The following is a 15078-nucleotide window of genomic DNA, read 5'->3' as shown; positions in this document are numbered from 1 at the left end:
ATATGTGGGGGCGTGTTAGAACAAGCCGTTTTAGGGGGGCGTGGCAGAGTCTTAACTTTGATAAAGAATATCTCTTTGGTTTTGAGACTTTACTCTTTGCAACTTCAGGGATCTTATCTATGCACAATCAGCTTGTAACACTCCAAAGAGAAAGGGAAACTTGAAATCGCATCATATGACCCCTTTAAATTCAGCTATAAGCAGCTCTACTGAAGAAGGCGATAGTGTCGATATTCAGCTCGAAGTCAGTTCAATATTGAAAAGCCTGAGCTGTTCAACTGAAGGTTAGATTGTGAAAACTTACCTCATATGGTGTGACAACAAGCCTCATCGTTTTTTGGACCACAGTTTATGTGGTGCATTTTTGTGAGGACTTGACCCAACAATTATTTGGTAATCAGCCTAGATCTTTAGGTAAACCACTTGGCTTCATCACACGTTTTTATGACAACTATTCTAAATATTCATGTATATTTTAATTATGGTCATAACTTGCTTCCATCTGCCAGGAAACTAAACCTCACATTCAGGAGCTGTCAGTCCAGACCACCATCATTTCCCGCTATGCCTTCACTGCAGTGTCATGTAGCATGCTTAACAGACACTCGGCTGCTACTCAGGGGGTCTTTCAGTTCCACATCCCCACTGCTGCATACATCTCCAATTTTACCATGCAAGTAAATATATACAAACCATAGGAAAATACAATAAATATTTGATTTCTAGAATTCAGAAATTGTTTTTTAATTTGAGTAATAGAAATGTCTCCTGAAAGTAAATTTAATGGTTTGGTCTTTTAAAAAAATCTTCTGAGAATGACTCCGGATATCAACAAGGTCTATAATATAGGCTACTATGTTTTGGACTTTCAATTGGGCTGTTAATGAGTAAGTTGTTTAAAGACTCCAGTACTGTGTTTATATCTTGAGAGAGGTTATTGAAGGGCCTGAGAGAGTTTAGATTCTCATTAACCACAAGAAATATTTGTGGCAAAATGTTGTTGTTAATAACAATTCTCATTTCATGCTGTTGGTATGGTGGCATAGGATTGTGGGTGGACGAGTATTTCCCAGCCAGGTGAAGGCCAAAGAGAGGAAGATGAAGAAGGAAGGTGGAGAAAACAATGGCAACAAGAACAAGAACACACCAGAGCAGAGGTGAAGCGAGTTACCCTCAAAATGTTTGTGCCATTAAATTGAAAGTGACATTATTCATGTAGCTAGTTATAATTATTTCCACAGTTTAACTAACCTACTCAGCAAGATTCTCTTCAAACTGTGGCTCTGGCATGACTTCAGTTGTACTGAAAGAGAAAAGTGACCACAGAAGAAGACATTATACTTATACTCACTATAGCACCCCTAGTGGCAAGCCTGAGAATTCAACGTGTGCTTTCATTGCGTTATTAACTGTTGCAAAGTTTTGAGCCTTTGATTGTGTAAATTCTTACATGTGTATTTAATTTGCTTGTGAGTGAGTTAATGAGAAATATGGAAGATAATGAGAAATCGGAGATATATTTTCTCCCAAAGATCGGCTTTATTGAAATGTGGTTTGGCGAACCTTGTGACAACTCATTTGGCAAGAGGTTCAGATTTCCAGAGTAATGTTTTCCTCTCTCCCTGTCAGTGAGGGTGAGATGGAGGTGTTTCGAATGGAAGTCACCATTCCTGGACGCAACCGCGCTGTGTTCCTCCTGACCTACGAAGAGCTGCTGCAGAGACGATTGGGTCGTTACGAGCATGTGACTAGTGTTCGGCCAATGCAATTGGTCAGCAGACTCAGCGTGGGAGTTACTATAGTGGAGCACTCTCGCATCACGTACCTTGAAGTCTTACCCCTACGAAATGGCAAAACTCCATCTTCCAATGGCAATGGGAAAGCAGATGGTAACCAGCTGAATCCGATTTGATTCTTGAGTGTGTATTTAGATGTGCTGGTATGAAACTGGTATGGTTTCAAATATTTGACAATATTGCAACATTTAGCCTCAAAAACTGCAAGATAGATGGCACTAGTTCCAGTTACATTTCTTCCACTTTTGCCTGTTTTTAAAGGAGTAAAGACCTATTAATAAAACAACAACAACATGAAAATACCTTTTCAGACAGGTTAGTTAAAGTTGTCAAACGTAAAATGGTACATGATCATTTGTTTACATCCAGGTAAAGTAGGGCCACCAGTTTCCACAGTAGTCAAGCAAAATGAAACCTTCTGCAAGATCAGCTTCACTCCCAACATTGCCCAGCAGGCCAAGATTGCAACCAATGGCATGCTGGGAGAATTTGTGGTGCGCTATGATGTAGAGAGAGAAATTGGCATCGGCGATATACAGGTACACATACACCCATACACTCAATATTTTATTGTATATTATTAACGTACACGCTTCCCATAGACATTGTTATTTATTGTCTTTATCTCTGAAATGTAAGTTATTTCGCTTTTTTGTCTTACTTTTCATTTCATTTTGTTATGCTTTTTCTTTGCTCCCAACATTTTTGAAGTCCATTCAGAAAGTGAAGTCACTGAAGACTTCAGACTCCTCCAGCACACTGAGCTCATTGCTTTCTTGTGTACACACACTTTACAAAGATTAAATGGCTGTAAAAGTATCTGCTTTCTTTCAGGTACTAGATGGACATTTTGTACACTATTTTGCCCCTAAAGACCTGCCTGTCGTGTCAAAGAATGTTGTATTTGTGATTGATACCAGCGCTTCCATGGTTGGAACCAAAATCAGACAGGTAAATACTCCGTCATCAACACAGATTGAAGAAATCAATTCTCCAAACTCAGATGAATGGTGCTAAAATTTATATTCAGCATTTCTGTCTTCAGAGTTGCAGTGTGTTATTCGCTGAAGGAGGGAATGATATTGTGATCCGTTTTTTCCCAGCTGGTTCTTGTGATCTCATAGCTGGACACGCACATGCATACACCCATCTCATAGCAGAATGACAGAATTCAATAGTTCTCTTTTAATATTTCTCATGCAGACCAAAGAAGCTCTGTTCACGATCCTACGCGAGCTGCGGCCCAATGATCACTTCAATTATGTCACTTTTTCCAATCGCATCCGTGTGTGGCAGCCGGGCAAACTTGTGCCTGTCACACCCAACAATATACGTGATGCCAAGAAGTTCATCTACATGATCTCACCCACTGGAGGTAGAAAATCTTACACACTCCTAAACACACCCTGTTACACATTTAAACCAGCTAATTTATTCTCATTTAAATCATTTAAAGAAACAGTTAATCGAAAAAAAAACTTAATTGAAATAAATATGAATTACCAAAATAAGAAATCCTGGCAACTAGCTGACATAAATACCTTTGAAGTAATAAAATTACTAAAACTAAACTAAAAATAAAAATAAAGCTAAATAGAAATGTTTAAGAAAAACAAAAACTAATAAAAATGACAAAAGCACAAAGCAAAATGACTAAAATGTTAACTAAAATGAAAACTGAAAATATATCAAAAAAGCTCATTCAAAATAATAAGTACTATACAAAATTATAGATAGATAGATAGATAGTGTAAAATATATAATTTAGTATTAATCTTTCCATGGAATTCTGTAAAAAAAATATATATTTTTGAAGAATTTGTACAAAGAAGCCATACATAAAGCTCCAAAAAGTAAAACATTTTCATCATAAAAGAGATGTATTAAAGTCATTGCACAGCATGTGTGAATTGCATTCTTAAAAATATTCATGGATAAATTAATAGATAGGACAAAAAAGAAATAACATCAACTGTGCAAAAGTTGAATGGATTCGTTTTATAGTGTTTTTTTTGGAGCTTGACCAACATGGTTAATATGAACTGTTGGTATACTGATTTGGAATGACATGAGGATAATTAAATAATGACAAAGTTTCAATTTTTGTTGAACTCATTTCCTCTTTCATTTCAAATCTTCTCAGGCACTGACATCAATGGTGGCATTCAGACAGGCTCGGCCTTACTCAGTGACTACCTCTCCAGCAAAGAAGAGTCCCATCACAACAGCGTGTCACTCATAATCTTCCTGACCGATGGGCGGCCCACCGTTGGTGTGGTTCAGAGCCCGGTCATCATTGGCAACACCAAAGCAGCAGTGCAGGAGAAGTTCTGCCTCTTCACGATTGGGATGGGTGAATGGTTGGAACCAAAATCAGACAGGTAAATACTCCGTCATCAACACAGATTGAAGAAATCAATTCTCCAAACTCAGATGAATGGTGCTAAAATTTATATTCAGCATTTCTGTCTTCAGAGTTGCAGTGTGTTATTCGCTGAAGGAGGGAATGATATTGTGATCCGTTTTTTCCCAGCTGGTTCTTGTGATCTCATAGCTGGACACGCACATGCATACACCCATCTCATAGCAGAATGACAGAATTCAATAGTTCTCTTTTAATATTTCTCATGCAGACCAAAGAAGCTCTGTTCACGATCCTACGCGAGCTGCGGCCCAATGATCACTTCAATTATGTCACTTTTTCCAATCGCATCCGTGTGTGGCAGCCGGGCAAACTTGTGCCTGTCACACCCAACAATATACGTGATGCCAAGAAGTTCATCTACATGATCTCACCCACTGGAGGTAGAAAATCTTACACACTCCTAAACACACCCTGTTACACATTTAAACCAGCTAATTTATTCTCATTTAAATCATTTAAAGAAACAGTTAATCGAAAAAAAAACTTAATTGAAATAAATATGAATTACCAAAATAAGAAATCCTGGCAACTAGCTGACATAAATACCTTTGAAGTAATAAAATTACTAAAACTAAACTAAAAATAAAAATAAAGCTAAATAGAAATGTTTAAGAAAAACAAAAACTAATAAAAATGACAAAAGCACAAAGCAAAATGACTAAAATGTTAACTAAAATGAAAACTGAAAATATATCAAAAAAGCTCATTCAAAATAATAAGTACTATACAAAATTATAGATAGATAGATAGATAGTGTAAAATATATAATTTAGTATTAATCTTTCCATGGAATTCTGTAAAAAAAATATATATTTTTGAAGAATTTGTACAAAGAAGCCATACATAAAGCTCCAAAAAGTAAAACATTTTCATCATAAAAGAGATGTATTAAAGTCATTGCACAGCATGTGTGAATTGCATTCTTAAAAATATTCATGGATAAATTAATAGATAGGACAAAAAAGAAATAACATCAACTGTGCAAAAGTTGAATGGATTCGTTTTATAGTGTTTTTTTTGGAGCTTGACCAACATGGTTAATATGAACTGTTGGTATACTGATTTGGAATGACATGAGGATAATTAAATAATGACAAAGTTTCAATTTTTGTTGAACTCATTTCCTCTTTCATTTCAAATCTTCTCAGGCACTGACATCAATGGTGGCATTCAGACAGGCTCGGCCTTACTCAGTGACTACCTCTCCAGCAAAGAAGAGTCCCATCACAACAGCGTGTCACTCATAATCTTCCTGACCGATGGGCGGCCCACCGTTGGTGTGGTTCAGAGCCCGGTCATCATTGGCAACACCAAAGCAGCAGTGCAGGAGAAGTTCTGCCTCTTCACGATTGGGATGGGTGATGACGTGGACTACAGGCTCTTGGAGAGGATGTCCCTGGAGAACTGTGGAACCATGAGGAGAATCCCAGAGGATGCAGATGCCAGTGGCATGCTCAAAGGGTGAGTCTATGAACCAGTTAAAGTGTAACTTCAGGCAAAAATAAATATTTTGTCATCATATACTCAACCTCATGTTGTTCTAATCCCATAAGACTTCATTATTTTTGTGGAACACAAAAGGAGAAGTTTAGCAGAATGTCCCAGTTGTTATTTTGAACATCATGAAGCTTCAAAACTGACAAAAAGTACTATAAAGTAAAAATAAAGTTTTATTTTAAAGTGTTATCAGTGGATTTGAGTCAGAGAACAGGGCCTAAAGTTAATGCTCGCTGAGTAAAATTGAGTACTGGCGAGTATATGAAACCGTTTTACTCACCATTTGACCAGTAGGTTTAAAAAAAAAAAAAATTTTAATTTAATTAATTTTGGCCAGTACATTTTATCAAGTCATTGGCCATGTCACTCATAATCTTCCTGACCGATGGGCGGCCCACCGTTGGTGTGGTTCAGAGCCCGGTCATCATTGGCAACACCAAAGCAGCAGTGCAGGAGAAGTTCTGCCTCTTCACGATTGGGATGGGTGATGACGTGGACTACAGGCTCTTGGAGAGGATGTCCCTGGAGAACTGTGGAACCATGAGGAGAATCCCAGAGGATGCAGATGCCAGTGGCATGCTCAAAGGGTGAGTCTATGAACCAGTTAAAGTGTAACTTCAGGCAAAAATAAATATTTTGTCATCATATACTCAACCTCATGTTGTTCTAATCCCATAAGACTTCATTATTTTTGTGGAACACAAAAGGAGAAGTTTAGCAGAATGTCCCAGTTGTTATTTTGAACATCATGAAGCTTCAAAACTGACAAAAAGTACTATAAAGTAAAAATAAAGTTTTATTTTAAAGTGTTATCAGTGGATTTGAGTCAGAGAACAGGGCCTAAAGTTAATGCTCGCTGAGTAAAATTGAGTACTGGCGAGTATATGAAACCGTTTTACTCACCATTTGACCAGTAGGTTTAAAAAAAAAATAAAATGTAAATTTAATTAATTTTGGCCAGTACATTTTATCAAGTCATTGGCCATTGGCAGGAGGTTAGTTTTAGGCCCTGCAGATAATCCAGAATTAAATTAAATTAAAAAGCTCCTAATCTTAAAAAAGCATAGGGCAATCTTATATTAGCTAAGCACAAGACAACACAATGGTGCACAAAACAAACCAAAAACAAATATGCAAGTTTGCTATTTTGTAAGCACCCTAGAAGCCATCTAGCAACACCCTAGCAACCTCTCTGAACACCCTAACAACCATATAGCAATGCACTAAAACACTCAGAACATCAACTGCATAGCAACACCCTGGCAACTATTAATAATATGAGGCAAGCATGTTAGCATTTGTGTCGTTTTGTGACCAAAAAAAAAAACTCTTTAAGGCAAGCTTAAAGGTCAAAAGTTGCCATTGGAAGACAAATCTTTACACAAGGCTTAGCAATTGGGCCCCACTCTGAAAGTTTAAGGTAAAGAATACATAACTTATTAACCCACAATCTGAAGCAACAGTGTTACATTGTGACCTTATTATTCCATTTCTCCCCTCTCTCCTGTCTATCTTTCACCTACTATTTCTCTATAGCTTCTACGATGAGATCGGCACTCCGCTGTTATCCGACATCCGGGTGGAATACTCTGAGGATGCTGTGGAATACATCACCCAGAACCTTTTCACAAACTACTTCAACGGCTCGGAGCTCGTTGTAGCCGGAAAACTGACCAATCGCAGCTCAGACTCGCTGCACGTTCAGGTTACCGCCAGCAACAGCGAGCGAAGCATCGTACTGGAGAAAGACGTGTCAATACACGAGCGAGAGCAGGAAACCGAACGGCGGCTAGCAGAAGTGGAGGCCGGTCCGAACACGAACGGTTACGTGGAACGACTGTGGGGATACCTGAGCGTTAAAGACGGGCTAAAAGGAAGACTGCGCAGCCAGACGAGCGCAGAGTGGGAAAACTACATGCAACACGCTACAAATCTGTCGTTAACGTATAATTTCCTCACGCCACTCACCCAAATGATAGTGGAGAAGCCACAGGTGCTGGCCGATGGAACTTTAGCACAGACACAGAAAGAGGCAGATGCCACGGAGGCTCCGCCCCCTGCTGAGACATCCAATCAGCTGTCAGAAGACAACAACAGTTTAACACCCCAGAGCCTGCACAGAAATCAACTGCCCAAGCCGATTTCTGCAGTCTCCAAGGCAACAAGTGTGTTTATTTAAATTGGACAGAAAGTAAAACATTTGTTTTAGATCAAATGTAGGATTATTATGATTGTCATTACACAATCGGTCTTGAAAATATTAAGGTGACTCAAACGATCCATGACGATTTCACTGTTTTCCATTTATCTCCAGGTGGCGTCAGCAAACCCGCCAAAAAGTCTGTCACCTTATCCAAAACATCCGGTATTTCTCAATTTTTCTACATATGCTTTGCATTTCAGTGCGAATGTGAGTGAGTGTAGTTGAAAGTGGCAGTAGTGTCTGTTCACAACGACTGGGCGGCTTGTAATTTGTTCTGTTCAGGTAAAGGGGCCTCCTCAGAGCGCAGTTAATTACTACTGACAGTTGTGTATGGGCTCTAATTCACATGCCTGTCTTTGGAGGTTGATGGGGGAAAAAAAGGCAAGATTTCAACAAACCCCTTAAGTATTACACTTCAGAGCATCAGTGCATAACTCATTGCTTATTCTTTGTACTATGGATATGAATTAGGCCTCAAATTGTGCATCCTTATTAATTTTATTTTCAATTTCAAAATACTTTATTGGCATGATTGTTACACACACACTATACTGCCAAAGCATCAATACAAACAATACAAGCAGTGAGCAAAAAAAGAAAAAGAAAAGATTAAGTAATTAAACGTTAAAGAAAAAAGTGAGAAATAAAAGAAGTAGAAGGTGCCACAAATGCTAACAATACAAAATGTTAAACAAACAAACAGCTGCAAAGCAACACAAAATACTGGCAAAGCATCAATACAAACAGTGACCAAAAACAAAAAAAGAAAATATAGTGATATTTATAAATAAAAGTAAAAGAAAAAAGTGACAAAATAAAAAGTGCCACTAATGCTAACAAAACAACATGCAAACAAACAGCTGCATAACAACACACAAGCTATTGCCAAACTATCAATACAAACAATACAAGTAGTGACTAAAAAGAAAAATATAGTGATATTGACAAATAAAAGTACCAAATAAAAGGTGCCAGTAATGCTAACGATGTAAAACAAATCAAAATGTAACAAAACTAAAAAACAACATGAAACAAGAAGGTAGGCTTTTTGACAGTAAGCAACCACACTAGAAACAACATAGAACACTCAGAACACTGCATAGCAACACCCTGGCAACCATTAATATTATGGAGCAAGTATGTTAGTGTGTTTGGCGTTTTGTCATATGCACATCAGAATACATTGATGCAGTCAGTATTTGTGCATGAGGGGTTAAACATAGTTTACAGTAATCCAAAGAATCTTTTTCAAGTTTTGAATGGGGGAAATCTGTTAGATGCATGTATCAGATGAATAAAACTTGGCCTCCATTCGAGTTGAATCTGAAAGCTTTGAAAAGCTACTTTTCTGTTGGCATGATTTGTGATCTCATATAAAATGTTGCATAAGGAGAACCACACATCAGACTTGCTAAATGTGAAAATTCACAGGGGTTGTTCAGGTTGCACATAACCGACGAGCTTGCATAATTTGATTTACTTGCATGCAACAAAGTCAAGTATTTAACCACAACTTTTAGAAAGAAAAAAGTACAATATGTTCACACAATGTTCTACAAATGGTCCATATTCAAGTCAAAATGGATTAAACTATATTTTCTGTCTCATTCATTATCTTCCCATCTGTCTTTAGCTGATGGCGACCCTCATTTTGTGGTGGAGGTTCCTCACAGTAAACTGACAATGTGTTTCAACATTAATGGGGAGCCAGGACACATTCTCAGACTGGTGACTGACCATGAACACTCAGGTAAACAACTGAAATACACTTTTTTTAAGTGTAGTATTTAGACTTAAAAAGTATTTACACAGTATTTTACAAGTATTCAGCTACACTTTTTGCTATTTATTAAGATTTGCATTAGTGACAATTCTTGGCCAATTTTAAAGGGATAACATTTGTGTCATTTATACACCCTTAAGTTGTTCCAAACCTGTCAGAATTTCTTTATTATGCTGAACACAAAAGAAGATACCTAGAAGAATGTTGGTACTCAAACAGTTGATGGTAGCCATTGACTTCCATAGTATTTTTTTTCCCACACTATGGAAGTCAATGGCTACTGGCAACTGTTTGGTTACTAACATTCTTCAAAATGTTTCTTTAGTGTTCAACAGCTGAAACACATTTATACAGGTTTGGAACAACTTCAGGGTATGCAAATTATGATAGAATTTTAATTTTTGCATTCCCAACTATCCCTTTAAGATTTACTTTACAATTAATATTTATAATATTTTTACTGATATTTAATATTTATTGTTATTATTTTAAATTGTGTCATTTCAAATTATAGTTTTACTTTATATTTATAAAACATTATTAATATTTAACATTTATATAATATGGAGCTTTTACATTAATATGTATGTATTTGTTCCCATCAGGCGTGACTGTGAACGGAGCACTAATTGGAGCTCCTGCTCCAGCCGGCAGTCATAAAGAACAGAGGACATATTTCAGCACCATAACTATAGTAGCCAATAAACCGCGCCGCGCTTACATTGAAGTGACCCCACAAAAGGTCATACTGGACGAACGGGACCGGATGATCCTTCCATCCAGCTCCAGCATTTCCGTCGAAACCACAAACCTGGCTGTGGTCATTATTGCTAACACAAACCTGACAGTGACCATCCAAGGAACTATCCAGTTTGTCATCTTATTCCACCATTACAAAAACCCAGCGCCCTATCAGCGGGATCACCTGGGGTTTTACATCGCTAACAGCAAAGGATTGACCATCCAAGGAACTATCCAGTTTGTCATCTTATTCCACCATTACAAAAACCCAGCGCCCTATCAGCGGGATCACCTAGGGTTTTACATCGCTAACAGCAAAGGACTGAGCAAGGATACGCATGGGTTGCTAGGTAAGCAGTAAGCATGCATACACATGATTTAAAATCGAGTTGTAATGTTGCGGGAACTTGAGAAAATAAGCAGAGGTGATCTATATGCAGGGAGTTGAATTAAAGGTAGAGTACACTCTTAAAAATAAAGATTCCAAAAGGGTGTTTTTGCAGTGATGCCATAGAAGAACCAAAAGAACCTTTCAATGAACAGTTCCTAAAATAACCATTTTGAAGAACATTTTAAAAACCTAAAGAACCTTTTTTCGACTATAAAGAAACTTTTCTCCATTTGAAAGGTTCCATGGATGTTCAAGGTTCTTCATAGAACCATGGATGCCAATAAAGAACCTTTATTTTTAAGAGTGTAGCCGATTTCGGAAAGGCTGGCAATAGCAAGCTAGCTTTGAAAGCAAGATCCCACCCTCACTGCAAATCACTCTGCAAAGTCACGCCTCCTCCAAAACACATGAACACACACAGGCAGACCAGAGGCTAAACAGCGATGCGATGAGAGATGGCTTTGGTGGAGGCTGAATGCCACGCTGTCAAGTTTCATTAACTGGTGAGGAAACATTACAGTACAAAGTGCATAATATTACAATAATAGCGCCTTTCATTCTCGCTGGAATGTGCTGATGACGTATCATGTCTGTGCGAACAGTGTGCACAGAGGTATGCAAATACATACGTTGACAGGCAGGTAGGACAGCCTATCGTAGCCCTCAGCCCGAGGGATATGATTGGAAGAACATTTTATGGTCCTATGCCTTCCACTAGGGGTGTAATGATACACGTATTCATATTGAACCATTCGGTACAAGGATTTCGGTTCAGTACTCATTACAAACCGAACGATTCGTTGGACTAATCCGAATACATTTGGAAAATAAAAGAGCTTAAAGTGTGTGAAATATAATTTAGTGGCACTTCTCAGTGGCACTGCGCTCAACAAGGCACCCAAAAAACGTAACAGGCAACTTGCTGTCTGTCCAGTGGTGCGATAACCTCCCCTTGCTGGGTTGCGTCGAAAAACGATTATCTTGTTTTGACGATAGCCTGAGATATTGTCAAAAACATCAATTACTGGCAATATTAAGAGGATTTGACATTTACAATTAATGTACGCCTGTTACATTTCTATTTTAATTAGGCCTATTATTATTATGAAGTTATTTTTATTGTTAAATTAAAATTACAATTAATTTGCCCCGCAATAATTACCGCATAACTGACGCGCTGCGAGGATAACAAAAGATTAGGCTATTTACTTCTCAATTAAAATGTTTTAAAAAAGGTATTTTAAACAGGTCTATTATACAATGAATTATAGGCCTATAATTAAAATATTAAAGGGGTCATATGATGCTGCTAAAAAGAACATTATTTTGTGTATTTGTTGTAATGAAATGTGTTTATGCGGTTTGTCTTCACGACATGGCTGCAGCGTCAACAATACTACAGTGAGAATAAAAGTTATGCCTTCTTTCTTTGCGTGAACATTTGGGCAGCGTTATGCGAATCTTCCCACAGAGCGACGTAGGTATGTTGGGGCGTGTTAGAACGAGCCGTTTTAGGTAGGTGTGGCTGACTCTGAACTTTTATAAAGAATATCTCTTTGGATTTGAGACTTTAGTCTTTGCAACTTTACAGATCTTCTTTATGCACCAAGAGCTTGTAACACTCCAAAGAGAAAGGAAAAATTGAAATCGCATCATATGACCCCTTTAACACTGCAGTCATCAATAAAAATCAATGAAATAAAAAGTTTTATTTCAAGCACAGACTTTCAAAAACAACCCGTTTAACACGTAATACGTTTCTTCACATTTTTTTCCACTGGGCCACAAGAGAAATATTAAGGGAATAAATGAAAACAGTTAGCTATATACCGTTATCAGCATATGTTGAAGTAGATTCGTCTCTCGTCGTCTCTGAGAGAATATGCGGCGTCAGATGCCAAAAGCTCCGTCATTACTCCGTCATTCCGTTTTTACTTCTGCATAGTGACTTGACGTGAGATTAAGACGTTCACCGGCATAACTTTTGCGCAAAGTTTGCACGTTGCTTGTGTGATATCGATTGGCTCGCCTTCATGGTTTAAAACAGAAATATTTCCAACATTGTGACACAACCAATTACCTCCCCCCACCCCCACCCGTATCGAAAACGTACCGAACCGTGACACCGCTGTGTCGTATCAAACCGAACCGTGAATTTTGTGAATAATATATATATATATATATTCACACCCATATATATCACCCATTGGCCCTACAACGGAATCCAACAGCATGGGTGAAGGTGCTTGTAGGTCATTTATTTGCGCTTCTACAAATTAATAATTAGGACTTACTTAATAACCTGATTTATTAGGATTGAGTTTAAATTTTATTGTAGCTCCATGACTCCAACAATTGGAGATTGTGATTGTTTAAATTTGACTATATTACTGATTCACGGCTGATCATAAGATTAGTTGTATACTGATTTAGATGTTTGATTATTCTGGACATCCCACACTTTCAATTATTCATTCATCAGGGACCTGATTGACTCTCGCATTGAGTCTCGCATCACACATATGCAGAGCTTCAGAGACTCACACACACACTCTGCGGGGAGGTTTTCATGTTACAGAATAGATAGGAAAACATTATCACCAGAGACCTTGTGAGAGACACGTCTCAATAGCGGAACAAAATGTTTTGATTTTAATCTTTTTCATAGTTTAATTGACTGCTGTGAAATTGACACCATTTAACCAATTTAAAATGATGACAAACATGAAAGAGAAAAAGATACATCATATGTGGCATATTGACATGCTTAGTGAACTTTCAGTGACTTGAGCCTGGTAGAGGGGGAGACGGAAAGCGGAGAGGGGGACTCATAAATAAGCGAGGAGAGAATTTTGGGCAAGGTGGTGTCCTTTGCTCTTTCTTTGAGATCTTCTCTCCAGATTAGTGAGTTTTATTGTTTTATTGCAGGGTGTTTGATTCGGTGTTCTGTCTTAGCAGGGAAAACATCCTTAGACTGATTGGTGGAGATTTATTTACAGAATCATGGGGAATGTTGTTTTTCACCAGGAATTCCACCGTTTAAAAAAGCGCATGCTGACCGCTTTGACAGAAGCATAAACCACTGATTAACAACCTCAAAGCTCACAGTAGGTCTATAGGTTAATCAGTTCCCCCAGGGAGAAAATTAATGGTATTTTTAATTACAAAACCTGACTGTCTTTGTATAAGCTTTGATGTTAGCATGTTGCTAAGCTAACATTGTAATGCTCTTGCCATAAAAAAAAAAACCGCGGTACACCAAATTTTAAATAAAAAGCCCACTGTAATGAGGTTCACCTTTTTTGCTGATACTTTTCAGTACTGAATGAAAAAGTTTATTTATTTATAGGCCACATTTGTCGCACTTTGTCGGCAATCTTGGATGGGCTTTCTCAGAAAGTTTGTCGCAGTCAATTTTGGCCATGTTTTCTCCACAAACATGAAACCTAAATGTAGGCATAGGAAGCGCAGTAGGCTTTGGAACAGGTCTACAAATGCAAATTGCAATTTCTACATATTAAATGAGAGATAAATTTTTGTACTTGCAGGCCAGTTCCTGTATGAAGACATTGGATTGACGCAGCTTCCTGGAAATTTCAGCATGGCCGCAGAAAACAGCACACAGGAAACACTAGGGAAAAATATCACTCTAACAAGTTACCCTGCCCTAAAGGTGAAAGATCGCACTGTCACTGTCATAAAGAAGAGCAGGCGAATATACTCTGGAAAGCAGACTATAGACTGCTGGTTTGCCAAAAACAATGCGGCTAAACTGATTGATGGACAATACAGTGATTACGTTGTGTCACATCTGTTTGACACAGGAGACTGGGCTAATGGAACCAACACACACTGAAACAAACACATACACACTATAATTCTACTGGACTGATGGGTCATGACCCAGATATATTCACACAAACACTTTAAAAAACATCCCAAAAACCCATAAGCAGTATTTTAAGTACATGATTTATATTCAGTAATGTGTGAACATGTTACTTTACTGTTTTTATTGTAGTAATCTACAAATATATATTATATATTTTTCGCTAATATATTAAGACTGTATAATTACACTGTAACAAGGACACCTTAAAATAAAGTGTAACCGACAGTTAACAGTAAATGTAACAGTAGGCTGTTTTCTTTTTGGTAAATAACATAAAAGTAAAGGATAAAGAAGTATAAATCTTTGTAGAGAAAATTATTTTTATGAAATTAGACAAAACTACCATGACC

At 37.7% G+C, this 15078-nt stretch overlaps 1 protein-coding gene across 1 annotated transcript in view; it reads left to right on the top strand.

Annotated features, from left to right (window-relative positions):
* The window catches only part of itih5 (inter-alpha-trypsin inhibitor heavy chain 5), a 16246-nt gene extending 1520 nt beyond the window's left edge, over window positions 1-14726 (top strand). The window contains exons 3-15 of the mRNA XM_016458499.1: window positions 510-673; window positions 1047-1157; window positions 1630-1889; window positions 2166-2335; window positions 2631-2747; window positions 3000-3171; window positions 5370-5682; window positions 7255-7883; window positions 8033-8083; window positions 9555-9671; window positions 10310-10641; window positions 10750-10795; window positions 14385-14726. Coding sequence (XP_016313985.1) covers window positions 510-673; window positions 1047-1157; window positions 1630-1889; window positions 2166-2335; window positions 2631-2747; window positions 3000-3171; window positions 5370-5682; window positions 7255-7883; window positions 8033-8083; window positions 9555-9671; window positions 10310-10641; window positions 10750-10795; window positions 14385-14692 — 2790 coding nt within the window. The 3' untranslated portion in view covers window positions 14693-14726. The remainder of the gene's footprint in view (window positions 1-509; window positions 674-1046; window positions 1158-1629; window positions 1890-2165; window positions 2336-2630; window positions 2748-2999; window positions 3172-5369; window positions 5683-7254; window positions 7884-8032; window positions 8084-9554; window positions 9672-10309; window positions 10642-10749; window positions 10796-14384) is intronic.
* Window positions 14727-15078: the final 352 nt, after the last annotated feature.

Source organism: Sinocyclocheilus anshuiensis, unplaced genomic scaffold (assembly GCF_001515605.1).
Source record: "Sinocyclocheilus anshuiensis isolate Anshui unplaced genomic scaffold, SAMN03320099.WGS_v1.1 scaffold719, whole genome shotgun sequence".
In the NCBI taxonomy this organism is placed as follows: Eukaryota; Metazoa; Chordata; class Actinopteri; order Cypriniformes; family Cyprinidae; genus Sinocyclocheilus; species Sinocyclocheilus anshuiensis.
Note: the sequence above shows the minus strand (reverse complement) of the source record. Positions and strands in the feature narration are given on the sequence as shown.